The sequence below is a fragment of the Equus quagga genome, chromosome 16 (genome assembly GCF_021613505.1).
Source record: "Equus quagga isolate Etosha38 chromosome 16, UCLA_HA_Equagga_1.0, whole genome shotgun sequence".
Classification (NCBI taxonomy): domain Eukaryota; kingdom Metazoa; phylum Chordata; class Mammalia; order Perissodactyla; family Equidae; genus Equus; species Equus quagga.
Window position 1 is genome coordinate 22480882 of NC_060282.1, and position 17552 is coordinate 22498433.

The 17552-nt window shown below is 39.0% G+C and overlaps 1 protein-coding gene across 1 annotated transcript in view; it reads left to right on the forward strand.

The window, feature by feature from the left end:
- EXT1 (exostosin glycosyltransferase 1) overlaps positions 1-17552 on the forward strand; it is a 271756-nt gene that overhangs the window by 231766 nt on the left and 22438 nt on the right. Inside the window, exons 2-4 of the mRNA XM_046641695.1 lie at positions 4702-4795; positions 6354-6461; positions 11434-11553. Coding sequence (XP_046497651.1) covers positions 4702-4795; positions 6354-6461; positions 11434-11553 — 322 coding nt within the window. The remainder of the gene's footprint in view (positions 1-4701; positions 4796-6353; positions 6462-11433; positions 11554-17552) is intronic.

A 17552-nucleotide genomic window follows, 5' to 3' on the forward strand; every position in this document is an offset into this window, starting at 1 on the left:
CCATTTGCCAACCAGGAAACTAAGATTTAGACAAATTAAATAACTTTCCTAAAATCACTCAGGTTGTAAATAGCAAAGCTGAAATTCGAACCCAGGTTTGGCTGTGTCTAAAGTTGCTTAACCAGTAAGCTCTTAATTGCTAAGCTCTTAACTACCATGCCAATGGTTCTCAGAATTTAGGGTGCATCATAATTACCTGGAGGGCTTGTTAAAACACAGGATTCTGGGCCCTTTCCCAAGAGTTCTGATTCAGCAGGTCTAGCTGAGGCTGAGAATTCCCATTTCCACCGAGCTCCCGGATGATGCTGATGATGCTTCTGGCTGAGAGCATCCACTTTGAGGACCACTGCACTATGCCACACTGCCTTCCTCTTCCCGGGTTGCACTGAATCGCAGCCAGCAGAAATGTGTTTCATATGGAGAGGAAGGACTTCAATTATGCATTATTACATGGCTCATTTTAAATGGGGTGTATTCCATACATTATGCAGTACAACTTTAAGGAGAAAATTATTATGCCCATAGAGTGGTACTGATTTCTAGGTTAAATTCAGGGTCGGGTCATTTTTATTGCATTTCTCTTTGTAGTCATTTATGAAAACTGTTCTACCTTCTGGGTCATCACCTATGCAATAGGGACCTTAATGCCCATCTGAAAAAGGTAACACAACCACTTATTAATTAAAGGTCTAAGTATCTGAGATTGGTTGCCTCCCTGATCTACTTATTTTCTTGCTTAAGATATCATGTGTTAGTTATCTCTTATTTTTAAGAAGTTTATGATTTTGATGTAATTTACATTTCTAAACTTAGGTAATGTAAGTTACTATAAAGGGACTAAGATAAGAATTAGTCCCTTTAAAAAGATTATCCCCCTTACTTGACCTGTCATCTCCCTATCTTTCTCCCCCATCCCTAACCACTAATCTATTGTCCATCCCAATAGTTATGTTGTTTCATGAATGCTACATAAATGGAATAATGCGGTAGATAGTCTTTTGAGATTGGCTTTTTCACTTAGCATACTTTCCTTAAACATGTTGTATGTGTCAATAGTTCATTTTATTGCTGAGAAGTATTCTAGGCTATAGATGTACCACCGTTTGTTGACTCATTCACCCACTGAAGGACATTTGGATAGTTTCCAGTTTGGAGCTATTAAGAATAACACTGCTATGAACATTCATGGACAAGTTTCTGCGTGAAAATAAGTTTTCATTTCTCTGGGATAAATGCCCAAGAGTACAATTGCTGGGTCACATGCGAAGCCCATTTTTAGTTTTAGAAGAAACTGCTAAACTGTTTTCCGATGTGGCCGCACCATTTTACCTTCCCACCAGCAATATATTTTACCTTCCCACCAGCAATCTCTGCAGCCTCATCAGCACCTGTTATCATCTGTCCTTTTAATTATAGCCATGCTAGTAGGTGTAAAGTGTTATCTCATAGTTTTGATATGCATTTCCCTAATGACTAATGATGTTGAGTATCCTTTCATGTGCTTACTGGTATTTTACGTATTTTCTGTGGAACAATATCTATTCAAATCCTTTGCCTGTTTTAAAATTGGATTATTTGTCTTTTGATTCTTGAGTCATAAGAGTTCTTTATATATTCTGGATAAAAGTCCTTTATCAGATTTATGATTTGAAAATATTTTCTCCTTTCTGTGGGTTGTCTTTTCACTTTCTTGGTGGGAGCTGGTGGGAGAGGGGCACAGCCTTCTTGACTGTACTCACTGGGGGTCGAGCTTCCATAAGGCAGAGCTGGTAGGGGTCATGGCTCAAATGCCACAGACGCTCACTGTTCTTGCTGAGATTTGGTAGATTTTCTTGAACAAATGTTTTCCCATTTGTCATTATGCCCTTAGGACAATTTCCAGAAACTTCAAATGAATGTTTTTTATCATTTTTACCAGTTAAATTGTTGATTTGCTGTAGAGAGTGTCCACAGAGTTCCCTACTGGGTCGTTCTGGAGAGTCAGCCTTCCATAGTGTACTTTGTGATGCAGATACCCCCAGGAGATTTTACACCTTAAGTTCTCATCAGCCTTCTCTAGTTATCAGATGATTCTTTGGTAGGTCCAGCAACTAGGGGAAGATCTTCCCTGTACTACATCTGCAGGACTAGAACAGTGCCCGGAACATAGAATTTCTTGAAAGAATGACTGAATAAATGAGCTTAAGCATCCGGAAGGAGGTAGATGTGGGAGGTGTGAGATCATTGAAATGGAGAGGTGGGTCCACAGAAGAGCTCATTGGGAGGGTACCAAACACCTATGAGGTCCAAATAGAAAGATTGTCCCCTTCGCGGGGCATCATTACTTCTTCAGTTATAACACATTAGTGATTCCTAGGCTCACTGTCACTAGAGCCCAAAAGAGAGGCTGGTTCATGAGCTAAGCATGGTTAGAAATCTGAAAATCATTGTTTTCAGTTACGTGTCTATGTGTTCTGTAGGTGTCTTTGTGTCTATATGAATACACATTAAACATACATTGTGTACATATGAGCAGATAGCCAAATACCAAATATATATACACACAATGGTTATGGAAACCTTTGGAGCAGTGGGATATTCTCAAAGGACATTCTTCTTTCTTACCTAAAAAATAACAAAGAATAATGGAATGTTCTAACGGTTGTTACTCATCTAGCCCAACTGGCTCGTTTTGCAGATGAGGAAACTGAGGCCCAGAAAGCTCATGAGTTTTGTTCCTAATCTCACAGCTAGCTAGTGGGCTGCTGATTCCTGTGACAATGCTTGTCCCTCATGTCCTGTTACCTGTCTGTGAATGAACGCAAGCTTCAATCGTGTAAGCTTTATTCGCTGCCTCAGCAAATACTCCTGTAGAAACACTTAGAAATCAACACCCTAGAATAACTGTCATTTGAATTTTTCAGTTTTCTGCCTTCCCTCTCCTTCTACTCCTTCCCTAAAGTAAATTCTGCAACTGGCAACTTTGAAACTTGTTACAAGCCAGAACCTTAATAGGGTTTTACATTTTTAGCAGCCTAATGATGAGGATGTTGGACCTTCTGTGCTAGTCCCTCAGGGGTTTCTATTCTGGGCACTTATTAAACTTTGCTGTAGTCTGAAGTATATTTGACCTTTTTATATTTAAAAAATTTCAGTTTAAACTTTATACTTATATTTGCGTGTGTGTACACATTTCCCTCTTCTCCATGAAGTAGGTAGAGATTCAGACATTATCAACAGTTGAACTTGAAGACACTTGTCGATTATTTCCCTGTGTTTGGTGAGGAAAAGAGAAGCCAATACCATCATAATTTAATATTTTTTTATTTAGCTAAATTTGAGACCTCTGAAAAATCCTTTCTACTTTGAAGTCTCTTTTGCGGTTTAATTAATGCAGCAAGGGTTTTTATTTTACTCTCAATGGAGATAATCTTAATCCATTCACGGTGACCTTTTCTTGTGCAAATTAGTTGTACACGCTTGTTTAAGCAAATGGTCCTTTGCATGATGTCTCTTCTTAATGACGGGTTTATAATTGAAGATTGGCTTACTCCCATATGCCTAGTTTGTATGAGAATATAAAAATAGATGTGGACTTTAAAAATATAAATGTATATATCAGTATCCCAAAAGAGGAGGGAAGATTCCAGTGCCTTCAGGCTATGATTAAATTAGACTATTAGAGTCAGAAAATGCTGGTGACATATGCTACTGTCAAAGTCACACCTGTCTGCTGAGCATCGGAAACTCTTGAAAAATGAGAGTGATTTCATCTTAGCTCTGAGAATCTGGGCCCTCACAGGACACGAGCCATCTCTAGTTTCCCAAGTTTTCTTAAACTCGTAATGAACTTGAAACTGCGCGTTTAGGAATGTGTTTGTGGAAACACTTTTAAAGCGGTAGCCTAAACAAAACGGAATGCTTGTCATCTTTCCTGCCCTTCACCAGCATAAAAAGACAGGTGACACTCACGTTCTGTTTTGCATTTTTTCAAGTGCAAAAGCAATGGAAGACCATTAAGTGGTATTTGAGTAAGAGAAACAATCATCTCTTCGCAGCCCAGTTTTCCACACCCCCTACTATTATTTTTTCTTTTGTTAGTCCTCTTTCCCCATTTCTTACGCTAGCTCCTTCTGTCTCAGCTCCTTTTTCCCCTGTTAAGCCACGTCAACCATTTTTATACAGGAGTATTTGTCTGGGGTAACTGAATGTTCTTGGTTAAATGTAGAAACTCCAGCTTGAAGGAGAAAATAAATGTTGTTTTTTGCTTGTAATGGAGGTTTCTTGAGTAGATTTTAATAGCATGGCTTTGTGGGGTGGGAAACAACAGTCTTAGTTTTGCTGAATGACATGACATTTAAAAAGAATAACTAGCAGTGATTTGTGTTTTAAACTTCTGGAGACAACACATTTCATCAAGACATAAAAATCTGATTTTGGAAGGAAAGGCTTGGCAAGCCAAATTGTTACTGGGACCATCAGACTTGTCTTTTATGTACAGTTTGCAAAGGACCCTAATTGCTTTGTCCAACCTGAAGGTTCACACTTCTTCTTCACGCAACAACCTCCCACCCCAAATTGGAAAAGTGAAAACTGCACGCCTGGTGTATTTCCTGAATTGCTCTGGGTAATTTCAGGCAGCTGTGCACCCCCAGCTGTTCATTCACCCCCCCGAGTTCCTAATGGGTCTTCAATTGCTGATGGCTCCTCCTCTCCTTCTAGGTATGATTATCGGGAAATGCTGCACAATGCCACTTTCTGTCTGGTTCCTCGTGGTCGCAGGCTTGGGTCCTTCAGGTTCCTGGAGGCTCTGCAGGTAAGAGACCCTGAAACCCCTCCCAGAATAGGGCTGAGGACTGAAGTCAGACTGGGTGGGTTGAACCTTTCCTCTTCGCCTGGGATCTAAAGAGAATGTGTGGTTTGCCTTGAACAACTGAAATATGTTTTTGCAAGAAGATCTGCAACATTTTTTTTTTGGCAGCATTTTTTATAAGTGGGGGATTGGGATTCCCTCCCTGCCTTCTGACATGAGAAAGGGACGATGGATTCTTTAGGGACATGTTTGCAAACACAGGTCAGAGCTGAGTGCCAGCCAGGCAGCCTAGCGGGGCTTCTCCCAGAGATTCTGCCCTTCTTCTGGAAGCCAGTCTCAAGAGCAATGAAAATGGCTTATTGGTGGGACTTACCAAAAGCAAAATTGTCTGTCCTGTCCTCCCTCTCAGTCTTCACTCAGTTCCTCTAAATACTGAGAGTGATGCCCAACAGGGTGGTGCTACTCATTTGGCCCAGCTATTCGGAGGCTCTGTAGTTAGGGGACCGGCTGCAGCTCCAGGGCCTGCGCGGGAGTCTCTCCGCTCATTAACCTCACTCTGCAGAAATGCCTCCACCTGTTGAGACAAATGTCCACGTTTCCACCTGGAAGTTGCAACCGGCCTCCCTTGATTGTGAGAAAGCATGCTCTCAACCTCTCTCTTCCTCCACTTCTTGTCCCATGGCTGCTCTGTTCTTTCCTCCTCTGTTCTCTGCACCTTGCCTGAATCTGTGCTTTTGACATGGTGCTTCCTAACTTCCATCCTTCTGTCATGTCCTCCAGCAGAAGCGCTTCCTTCTCTTGAAAGTCTTTTCCAGTCTGTTCTGTGTGTTCTGTGAAGCGTACCTTCACTAATGTTCTTGTAGCCTCTTGGGATGTTGTGTGGAGCAAATTATCCTCTGGTTTGGATTATGAATTATTTGGAACCAGAATTTTGTCATTAGCCTGGTGTTTATTGGCTGGTAGATCACCGTGCAGGTAGTAAATTGGTACAACAGTGGTTGGGATCCTTCCACACTGAAGGGAACACACTTCTGGTTCAGATGTTTGCACAGCAAGAGAAAGGTGAGCAGCCCTAATAGTGAAGTCCACAAAATGCTTTATCAGGAATGCCAAGCCACATTCTGCTCTTTGTGGCTCATGACATCGGGGGAAACCACTTGCAAGGGGGCTTGAAGCAGTTACGTTGACAAAACTGTTTATTTTCACGGTTGGTTTTATGCTAGGATTTTGTTGGTGAATGATTTTCTTACATCAATAAAACTTCTCCAGTGAGGCCAATCTTCTCCATGAAAGTAAGGGTCAGCCAAACCATGAACTAGAATAGAAATGGGGTTTTAGCATTCTAGGGCAAGACTTGCAAATATTAAAACCTTGGCTGGATACGTACAGTCTTCATGTGGACTTGATAACTCATAAAAGCTTACTTCCCTTCTGGCCTAAGCAGTCAGATCCATGCAACTTAAGAAATGCCAGAATTTGAATTTATACAGATATCACCCTGATTGGAACGGTTCCTGATGCCACTTTCCTCACACTCATGAAGTCCCCTTTCTTTGCACAGGCTGCCTGTGTCCCTGTGATGCTCAGCAATGGATGGGAGTTGCCATTCTCTGAAGTGATTAATTGGAACCAAGCTGCCGTCATAGGCGATGAGAGATTGTTATTACAGGTAAGGGAGGGGCTGTGGCCTTCAACACATCAGTGGATTATTGCTGCCCCCGTCCAAACTTTCAAAGAAGATGAATCCAAAAGGTCAGCTCTATAAAAGAAATTTTATCAGGAGAAAATTGCCTGTGTCATGGTGAATATGAAGTCATTTAATATGACATTGTTCACTTTCCAACACAAAATCTGCCCAGGTCCACGGAATATATTCGGAAAAGGAGAAGTTGCAGGTAAAGGACATGAACTTTGGTGGTGAGAAAGAGGTGTATATCCATCCCTTTCAATATCTAGAATTTTTAGGAATGATACCAGAGAATTTTTGTACCATCCTGCCACTTCATATTCCTTTCCCCGGTTTCTCTATTTGCCTTGAGATTAATTTTCCGAAAGAGAGAGGTCTCTAGGGTTGCTTCTTTTTTTTAGGGTTGATTCTTATAATTAGTGTTATCATGGCTCAAATGATCGAGTCTGGGTGTCTGAGCGAGTGTTATCGTTAAGATGTATATTTAAAAGAGCAGCCTTTAAGGAAAAATGTTTTTTTTAAATCTATTGTTGGCCACTTGGATTTCTTTTTTTTAACGGTTTATTTTATTGTGGTAAGAACACTTATGAGATCTACTCTCTTAAATTTTGAAAGGTACAATACGTTATTGTTGACTATCGGTACAATGCTGTACAGCAGATCTCCAGAGCTTGTTCATCTTGCTTAACTCAAACTTTATGCCCGTTGAGTAAGTCCTCATTTTCCCATTCTCCCAGCCCCTGGCAACCATGATTCCACTCATGTACCTCATGTAAGTGGAATCATGCAGCATTTGTCTTTCTGTGACTCGTTATTTCACTTAGCATAATCTCCTCAAGGTTCATCCATGTTGTCCTGTGTTGCAGAATTAAGACTGGATATTGTTGAAATGTCCATATTACCCAAAGTTGTCTACAGATTCAATACAATCCCTAGCAAAATCCCACTGTCATTTTTTACAGAAATAGAAATTTTAAACAATCCTAAAATTTATATGGAGCCACAGAAGACCCTGAATAACCAAGTCAATCTCGAGAAAGAACAAAGCTAGAGGCATCATACTTCCTGATTTCAAAATGTGTTATGAAGCTACAGTCAACAAAACAGTACAGTACTGGCAAAAAGACAGACACATAGACCAATGGAACAGAATGGAGAGCCCAGAAATAAATTCACACATACATAGTCAACCAGTCCTTGACAAGGGTGCCTAATAAAAGTTTGAACTTCTCCAGGCTGCCTGGGTAGGGGGATACTTACAGAGAAATCCGAGGACAGAAATGGTCAGTCACTAAGGATTTCTAAAGCCCCTTTGTGCAATAATGATTTAGGATCAACATAAATTGCAATGCTCCTTTTTCTAAAATTATAGAATATTTTAATATTTATTTTTTATTGAGGTAACATTGGTTTATAACATTATATACATCAGATGTGCATCATTATATTTTTATATCATTGTATTTGTGTATAATTATATTATTATATTTTGACTTCTGTATAGACTACATCATGTTCACCACCAAAGGTCTAGTTTCCAGCCGTCACTGTACACATCACATGTACCTCTTTACCCCTTTCACCCTCTCCCTATTCCCCTTCCACTCTGGTAACCAGCAATCTGTTCTCTGTATAAAATTATGGAATACTTTAATGTTTTTCTTTCGTGGCATTATGTACTTTATCTTGAACTGCCACAGATATTTGTAGAATAATATTTTTAATGTCCTTGCTTTTTTTGATATCCAGAAAATCGAGTTTCTAACTCTTCTTGATTCTGCTTCTGCGCTGCTGGCCAGTGTGCTAGCTAACTGGGGAAGTAAGGTGGCACTCTGTAAAGTAACAGGTGAAATATGTATAACTGACAGCCCTGTGCATTAGGCAGGCCAAGCCAACGCAGCTCCCAAAACATTGCTTCTGTCTGCTACTCAGGTCTGCAATCTCTGTGGCCCCTGGCACCTCAGAAGCAAAAGAGGAATCCATGATCTAGCAGAGTCCTCCGCATGCAGAGATGGGGTGTTCCTAAAACATTTGCTCATGAAAGGCCACGCAAAAGTAATACATGTGGTTCTTTTCCATGTTGCCATTTCTCTTCCTTTTATGATTTTTTAAAAATAATGCATGTTCATTAAAGGAAATTTGGGAAATAAAGGGAATAAAAAACATGAGCCATAATTTCTCCATGTACGTACCAACGTTCCTGGGAGTTTGATGTGCACAAGTTGAGTCTGTCTTGGAGATGGAGAGCATTCCAGGAGGCTTAATTGTGGTTGTCCACCTTTTACCCTTTCACCAAAGTTGATGGCATTTCACCTTCTGAAGCAACTTTTTGGCTTGACTCTAAAGATTTTGATTTTCATTCCACACCCATGCAGACTGCTGGGATTTTCCTCTCTCATCTGCTGTCTCTCTTTGCACAGCTGCCTCCATATTGAACAGCGACTGCACTGTCGTTGACAGTGGTTTTAAAAGAGCTGGCACTGAGCCCAAATGTCTGCTCTGGGAGATGTTTTTGTTATGTTACAGTTTTTCATTTCCTGTTTTAGAACAACTCGGATGTTTTTATTTGCATATATTCTTGTCATCGTGTCACTAAGAGAGCTTAATGTTGCTTTCCTACGTCTATTTTGGTAGATTCCATTAGTTTTGGTACCATACATGACCTTTTATTAAGACTTCATTGAGTTCTGCAACTTTGAACAATCCGGCCAAATTGGAATTAATTTATCACTTTCCCGTACCTGTCTCTCAGGACAAGCAGATTAATAACCAATAGCCAAATGCCATGAAAACTTGGAACTCTGTCTTTTCAGTCAATTGGAATTATCTTCCAGAGCACTTTGCAGAGTGCCGTCAGACACTTAACATCATACGCCCAAACAGGTAGAATATATTTTAGTTGATGTAGTAACATCAAGATGTGGCTTATATAAGAGAGGGGAACGTGTTGGTAGGTTAATCTATGATGTTCCCTTTCTCCTTTCATAAGCATAGCCTATTCTTTTTTCTGGAGATGGCATGGTGATGATAGCTTTCAGCATTTTTCTAATGAATTGGTTTCTTGTGACCATGATAAAAACAGTGAAGTCAACCTATATGACTCTTAGAAAATACCATTGACATTTAGAAGAGGGCATGATTATGAAAATTGAACAGGATAATTTTTTTCTAGGCTTGCTTTGGCAATCTAGGTAATTTTCTCAGGGAGTAAATAAAAATAAATTTTCTTTTACTACTCAGGGATCCATGATATGAATGGTTTCTCTACCTTCTCCAGGGGTATTTTCCTCCTATTTGACCTTGAGCTCTGGTTTCAGGCTGTTTGCCTGCCAGTGTTTCTCCTTCACCTGTTGCCTCCATGTTTCTTCAGTGTTGGGCATCCAGATACACACTTTGGGGCACAGATTTAGTATCTGCTTTAGGACATTGCCAAAGCAAGTGAGCTTGTCCTTCTGTTCTTACTGTGAAGCAGTTTCATTCCACCTTCTAAGAGTAGTCTTGATTCAAAAAATGTGCTACCACCTTCTTCCCCTGCAGTAGAAATTCAGATGTAGTCTTAGTCACAATGCCATGGGTAACTTGGTTATTAAAGCAGCTCGAAGAGCATTCCTGGTTCAGCCCGGGCCCCCATGTCTCTCTGATTAGTTACACATAGGGAGGCAAGCATGCAGAAAGAGGTGAACACAAAAGGGCACTTGCTAATCACAAAGAATTTCCCCTAAGAGTGTAGACTCCATAAATGAAATAGACCTTGAACTCCAGGTGAAGATAGGGAGCAAACCCAGGAAACTCACCAGAAACCAGGAAGCATATTTCAGAGCTCCAGACCCAAGCAGGTTCACACGTAGACGTTACACAATTGGTCCAACTTTGAATATCATCACCCTTATATCAATAATAATAGTAGTAGTAATAATAATTGCTATATTAATTAAGCATCCCATGTTCTAGGTGCTGCTAAGTACTTATATGATCTTCATTATGACCTTAAGATGTTAGTACTGTATCCCCACTTTGTAAATGAGGAAATGGAATCTTTGAGAGATCGAGTCACTTGTCCAAAGAAGCAGAACTAGTAAATGGTGGAGCCAAGAATCCCACCTTGGTCTAACACTTGTGTCTTTGTGCTTAACCGTTAAGATATATTGCTAGTAAAGATAATGATATCCCTATGGTGGCTTCAGATGGCTATGTTGAATTCAGCTCTTATTTCTTGAATAACAACTATATAAAAGCTACTCCCCCAGCCTACACATTTTAGTGTAGCAGGATAAGACATAGATCCCTCCTTTAATATTGTATAGCCTGGTAGAGAGCAGTGATGGCTAAACGTGTGATGTTTGACAGATTGAGTTAGATTGGGGTAAGGGCTGGAGCCAGAGAGAGAGGTCTGGGGAGCAGGAAAACTCTTGGGGTGAGGCAGGAGGGATGTGCACATAGAAATGACTAACCCCAGCTTCAGATTTAAGGGAGAGGCTCAGAGACATTCCCTAAAAAGCCCTTTTGTAGATAATGTGTGGTCCCTGGCATGGCATATCTTACAAGTGCTTGGGGCATGATGTCTTTCAGCCTTTCCCCAAGGTCTGTAGCTCTTTCTCTGTGAAATTTGATTCTCCATATGCAGGATTGAGAATCTGTGGGACGCTAAGAGGGGAAAACAGCAATTGCTACTATAAGAATACCCCAGGCAACTGATGAGCTGCTACCAAATCTTAGAGGTGAACTCTAACTTTCGTGCATTAAAAGTCATTAAAGCTGCTTCGCAGTAAGTGCTGTTTGTACCTGACACCTCTTACAGGCATTTCAACGTAGGGCTTGGTGGTTTTTAGTAGATCTGTGTGCTCCAAGCTGAATGCTACGAAGAATAAAAGCCTAACCCAAGTGAGTTATTTCTATCAAACGGCATCTCATTGTTTTCCAGTTACAGTTATGATGTGTTTCCCTTGTGTTACAGATTCCTTCTACAATCAGGTCTATTCATCAGGATAAAATCCTAGCACTTAGACAGCAGACACAATTCTTGTGGGAGGCTTATTTTTCTTCAGTTGAGAAGATTGTATTAACTACACTAGAGGTAAGTGAGACCACTTGGCTGTTGGTCTTGAATAATGGTCCTTTATGCACTTCTCTCAGCCTTTTGTTTTGCTGCTGGTGATGTATAATTGGTCTAATGGGGCAAAACTGAATTTTCAGTACTTGGATATGTCAGTTAAACCCCTTTTACCTGCTCTGCCATACCTAAGCAAATACTTCCATTCCTGACAAACTCCACAGAGGAAAATTGACGTGGAGAGAAATAATACTCCTTGACACAGAGATCGGCTCTGTCTTACATCATTTCAGGAACATGTGGCTAATGACAGCCCTCCTGTCATTCACACTCAGTGGCATCCTTTGAAGACATATTTCTAGAGCCCATTTAGAAAATAGATAGTGACCAAGTAGGGGAAAATCTTCTACCACTCTAAAAACATGACTAGTTTCCTGGACACCATAGTCCAATGGCATTGAGGGACAGCAAAATTAATTCTCAAGTCATGTGCAACTCAACCAGCATTACTGTTGCAAGGATGAGTTAAGAAGGATATCCGGATTATACCTATCTGGTGCAGAAATTGTTAAAGTTTATGAAATCAGAAAATCTTCCAGGGAAAGAGGTGCCCATCTTCAAGTTGCTTTTTTAAGGCAAGAAGGAAAAAGGAAAGGGAGCATGGAGATCATTAAAACCTTTGGAAGTGGAGCAGATAGCAATGGCCTGAGGCTACAGCAAAGTAGCACAAAAAGCTAAGAAAAGATTTAGGAAACTGCACACTCATGAATTACAGGCTTGCAAGAAGGAGAGCAGAGGTGCTCTGGTGAAGCACAGCGTTGAGGTGATTCTGCATGTGCGCATGATGAGGTGGAGACATTTGTGGCCTCACTTTTGGAGTATTTGCTTTGGAAAAGTGATTACTGCTCCAAAAGCTAATCTAATTTGGAGCATACACTGAGAAGTCTGAGTAAAGCCAAGAAAACTGAAGTCACTGGGTTTTGTCCACATCGCAGTTTTCTTGACATCCTGGGTATCAGGGTCAATGCTGGCCATGCCCCAGGCCTACTGGGGCATTTACCTACCCCAAGCCTCACCTGGTCCTGCTCTCGCCTGGGGGCATGTTCTAGCTGGCCTGTCCTCTCATGAACAGTGCACATTGTTTTTATCCTGGAACTAAGTGAAAAGGGCTATTTACGACCCAGACCCGCTAATGAAGGCAGCAGGATCTGAATGGCTTCCAAGGGCTTCCTTATTTCAAGCAAACTCCTCTTCCTCCTCCAAAAGCATTCTTCTCAATTAAAATTGATTGAGTTTTCACTTTTGTTCATAGCAGCAGATTTGAATGTGCAATAGAGTGAATATGTAACAGATTCTACACCTTTCTTTTCTTCCATCCTGTCCTCCATCCAAGACCCTTCCTAGCCCTTCTTAAGGAAAGTTGAATGTCATTTTTTTTTTTGCCTTTTGGAATGAGTGCTTTTTATCAGAGACGTGTATATTCATTTTAGAAAATAATGGAAAATACTTAAAGCATAAAAATATAATACAATCTACCCATGCAAAATCACTATTGATATATATATACACACACACACACAACACATCTATATTAGTTTTTTTCTAGGCAAATTTGTAAATATGTTGTTATTTCTAGTTTAAAAAGGAGTCTTTCTGTACTTAGTCTATAACCTGTTTTTTCTGCTTAATAATATATTGTCAATATTTTCTCATGTTATTAGAGTTTTTCTACAATTATTTTAATGACTATATAATATTCCATTTATGATATCACTTAATTTTCTTAAAGTAATCTCCACTTTGGGGATATTACTGTTGTTTCTGGTTTTTCATTTTTATTCCCGTCATCAAAGCAAATAGCCTGAGAGCCAAATTGTTGTGAGGGTTCAAGATTACTTCCTTAGGATAAATTCCTTGAATTCGAAGTCCTGCTTCAAAGAATATGCCAAATATGAAGATTTCTAATATAAATTGTCCATTTTCCTCCAATAGAATTGAACTAATTTATAATTCCTCCAACTTATATGACAGGACCTGTTAAGGTTTTTTTTTTTTTCTCTTTCACCAGTATTGAGCATGATGTCTTTTAAATGATAAACCATTATTTTCTTATTTTATATTGCTTAGGATATTAGTATGAATGAATATTTTTCATATATTTCTTGCTTACGCAACTCACAAAGAAAGAAATAGAAATGGCCACAGTGTTGTCACGCTTTTTGTCATAAATTTTTAAGAGCTTATTATGTTAAAAATATTATCCCTTTGACTCACTTATTGCAAATATTTTCCCTCAATTTGTGGTATGCTTTTCAATTTTGTTTAGATTGTGCAATCTTTTCATCTGTGTAGAAAGGACTTTTCGACCCATAATTTTATTCATACACACACATTTACTTAGATTTTTCTAGTACTTTCATGGTTAATTTTCTCATTTAGCTATTTAATCCAGTTTACTTTTATATATAATCTGTGTTGAAAAATCTAAACCTTTTTTTTTGACAAATTGTTGTGTAGTTGTCCCAATACATTTCATAGGTTTTTCTTTCCTGACTGTTTTCACATGCCACTTTTATGCATCTTAGGGTCTGTTTTTGATCTTTTAATCCTGCATTATTGGTTGTATACTTTAATATACCCAGACCACGTGTTTTCTTTTATTTTACCCTGTACACCAACCTTTCATGAACCTCTATCATTTAACCAATCTGCTATTGTTGACTATTACTGTTGTTTCTAATTATTTGTCATAGATATAGAAATAGAAGTCTTTATCTAAGAGATGATTTCCTACATGAAGCTTAGACAATGTTTCTATTTCTTTAGGATAGAGTCTTTGAACTGGGATTACTCAGCCAAACGGTCTAGGCATTTCTAAGGCTCATGATATGTATCGCCAAATTACTCTTCAAAAGGGTGTATCAGTCTAGACTCGCACAAGCTGTCTGGGGGAGACCCTGTCTTGCTGCATTCTTGTCAGCCTTAAGGATCATAATTAAAACACACACATACACAACTTTACTAATTTGCCGGGTGAAAGATAGTATCTCATTAATTACATTTCTTTTGAGTGTGGTTTGTTACACAGATCTGGTCTCTTGCTTGTTAAGTTAGCAGTGCTCAATTACCCTGTAATAACAGTTGGATGTGTTGTATTCATCAGAATAGGATCTTAAATCAAGCTGTTTTCATCGCTCTGCCTGGAAAGGCCTTCTTCCCTTCAGATTTAAGATATTCAATTCTTTAGTGACACAGTTGTTTGGAAAACACTACAAACCATATACTTCATTCAAATTTATAGCAACTGTCAAATCTCCTTTATATAGTTTCAAGATTGGATTGTACCAATTTGACCTCTCAACCTGATTGCATGAGAGATACCATCCAGTTTCCCTTTTTAATTCAGAACTCAGATTACCCCAGAATTCAACATAAATAAAAAAAAACAGAGAAAATGGCAGAAAATGCCATCAACATACGCAAATAAACAAAGCCAATGTGTTTATAAGAACGATTTAAATATCACATCTCAAAAACACGCACTTAACTAGATGATATAGGTCATTCAGTCCCTGCTGGTGCTCCCAAGACATGAAGACAATTCAGAATTACCCTTCAACAACGTAAATTTGAGGATCCCTTGCTTTTGGGATGCTCTACACTCACACTCTTTCTTCCTTACTTGCCAGATTCTAGGCCATGGCAGGGGCTTACTTGGTCTTTGGAGATTATGAGCCTTAGAGTTGTAGGGCATGCTTAGACACAATTGAAAACAGGACGCCTCATCCTTCTCTCCAATGCCAGGGTCAGGTATTGGTACATTCCATTGTGGTACACTCTATCATATTTGGGATTCACCTAGTATTTCCAATCTGATTGAGATTTCCTAATTCTGCATCTTGAAGTTAAAGAACTATTTAATAAGAGCTACGCTCTTTGGAGCTTAGTTTTTTTGTGCAAATAGAGAAGTAATGATAGGACGGTGATAAAACACTGCAAAGACAGTGTTCCTTCATGGATTCCATTATTTGTCAGAATATTGCACGACAGTAACCTGGCACTGAGGATTGAACCATAGGAGCTCAGTCAGAATCAAGGTGAGCAAAAGAAAAGTGTGTGAGATTGTAATAATATATGAAAACAGCTAATGATAGCTTGGAAAGCACATTTTTCGTGGAGTTTTATGAAGTATTCATTCTCCATTTTTCTCTTCAGTTATTTAACCATGCACACTCAAACCATGATATTGCTGATGCTGTTGTACAATGAAATTTTAAAATCAATGAGATAATGGAAATAGAAAATTGCTTTTCCTTGAAACAAAGTGGCATATGGTGGCACTGCATGTATTAGGCAACATTGCATTGGTCTAAAGACCAAGTCAGGGCCACATACAATGACTATAACCAATAGTCCATTATTTTAAAAAAAGGATGGCACAGAAAAAAGAAAAATAAGGAGGGATTCTTCCCTTTGAATTTCACGTTAAGAAATATTATCCTTATTAAGGATTCTTTTTGGAGCAATAATGAAAAAAATCTTGTATTATGTGTGTGCATGTGTTTGTGTGTATGTATTGATTTTCTTTATAGCCAAAGAAGTGTCCAACCTCTAAATGTAATGTCTTGTTCTACAACAATAAAGAGTGAGCACTAAGTGCCCTGAAAGGATCATGGGAGCTGTTCAGGGTAGCAATAGGCAGAATTGGACGTTAGAAGAGGGACAAAATGACCTTTCTGTCTGGTGGAATGAGATCCATACTCTTTCAAACTTTTGAGAAGACAAGTTGTTATAAACCTTTTAAAAAGATATTTGGTGGGGGCCAGTCCCATGGCCGAGTGGTTAAAGTTCTGCACACTCTGCTTTGGTGGCCCAGGTTCACAGGTTTGGATCCTGCTCCACTCATCAGCCATGCTGTGGAGGCATCCCACATACAAAATAGAGGAGGATTGGCACAGATGTTAGCTCAGGGCTAATCTTCCTCAAGCAAAAAAAGAGAAAGATTGGCAATGGATGTTACCTCAGGGCAAATCTTTCTCACCAAAAAGAAAAAAAACAACACATTTGGCAATACATATGAACAGCCTTAAAAGTGTTCATACTCTTTGACAAAGTCCTAAAGAATCAATCTTAAATGTGGAAAAATTTTATTCATGAGTATGTTCACTGCTTTGCATGGAAAAAAATTGCACTATTGTTGCTCATTTAGGATAAGTAAACTCTGAATGCTATTAATAACATGGGAAGATATCTATAATATATATTATGATATTATAGCAGTGAAAAAACGGAAAAATATATGCCTAGAAAATGAATACAGAAACGAGATTTTTTTCACAGACAAGAAAATCAAGTCTTAAAAACTATGAAAACGTAGGCAGTTGTTCCTAACAAATTCTGAGAGGCTGTTATAATTAATGTGATATTTCATTGTTTCGTTACCAATGAGGAAAGGGAGACATAAAAGTGGCAAACTGCTTGACCCAGGTTAAAATCTACATTTGCAATTGCTCTTATACCTTTGCTGATATCTTCCTGTCAAGATCCGTTTGAAGAGAGTATAAAATGCTTATTGGTATTTCAGAGTACTGTAACTTACCATATCCTTGAATTCGAAAAGATAACAATGTTGTGATACTGAACCAGAAGGAGTCTATGACAATGAGAAGCATACCACCCAGAAACCCAAAGTGAACGGTGGCCCATTTTGTAACATTTCTGAGTTCCATGTCATTTGTATGTGGGTCGGATTTATGATGCTATCTATTGTCAATTTATTCTATGTCTTAATACCAAACTTATTTAAGTGACCACATACTGGAACCTACATAAATTTGGAAAGCAAAAAGAGAGAGAATCTAAGTGAAAAACTATCAAAGAAAATAAGTAGACAGTAGATTTGGAAGGTGCAAATAATAAAAGCTGGGATAAATGGTGTCTGAATTGAAATTCCTAGCCATGTAAAACCTTTTCACAACCATGACAATTTTCTCATAATTAATGCCTGGATAGCAGCATTTTAA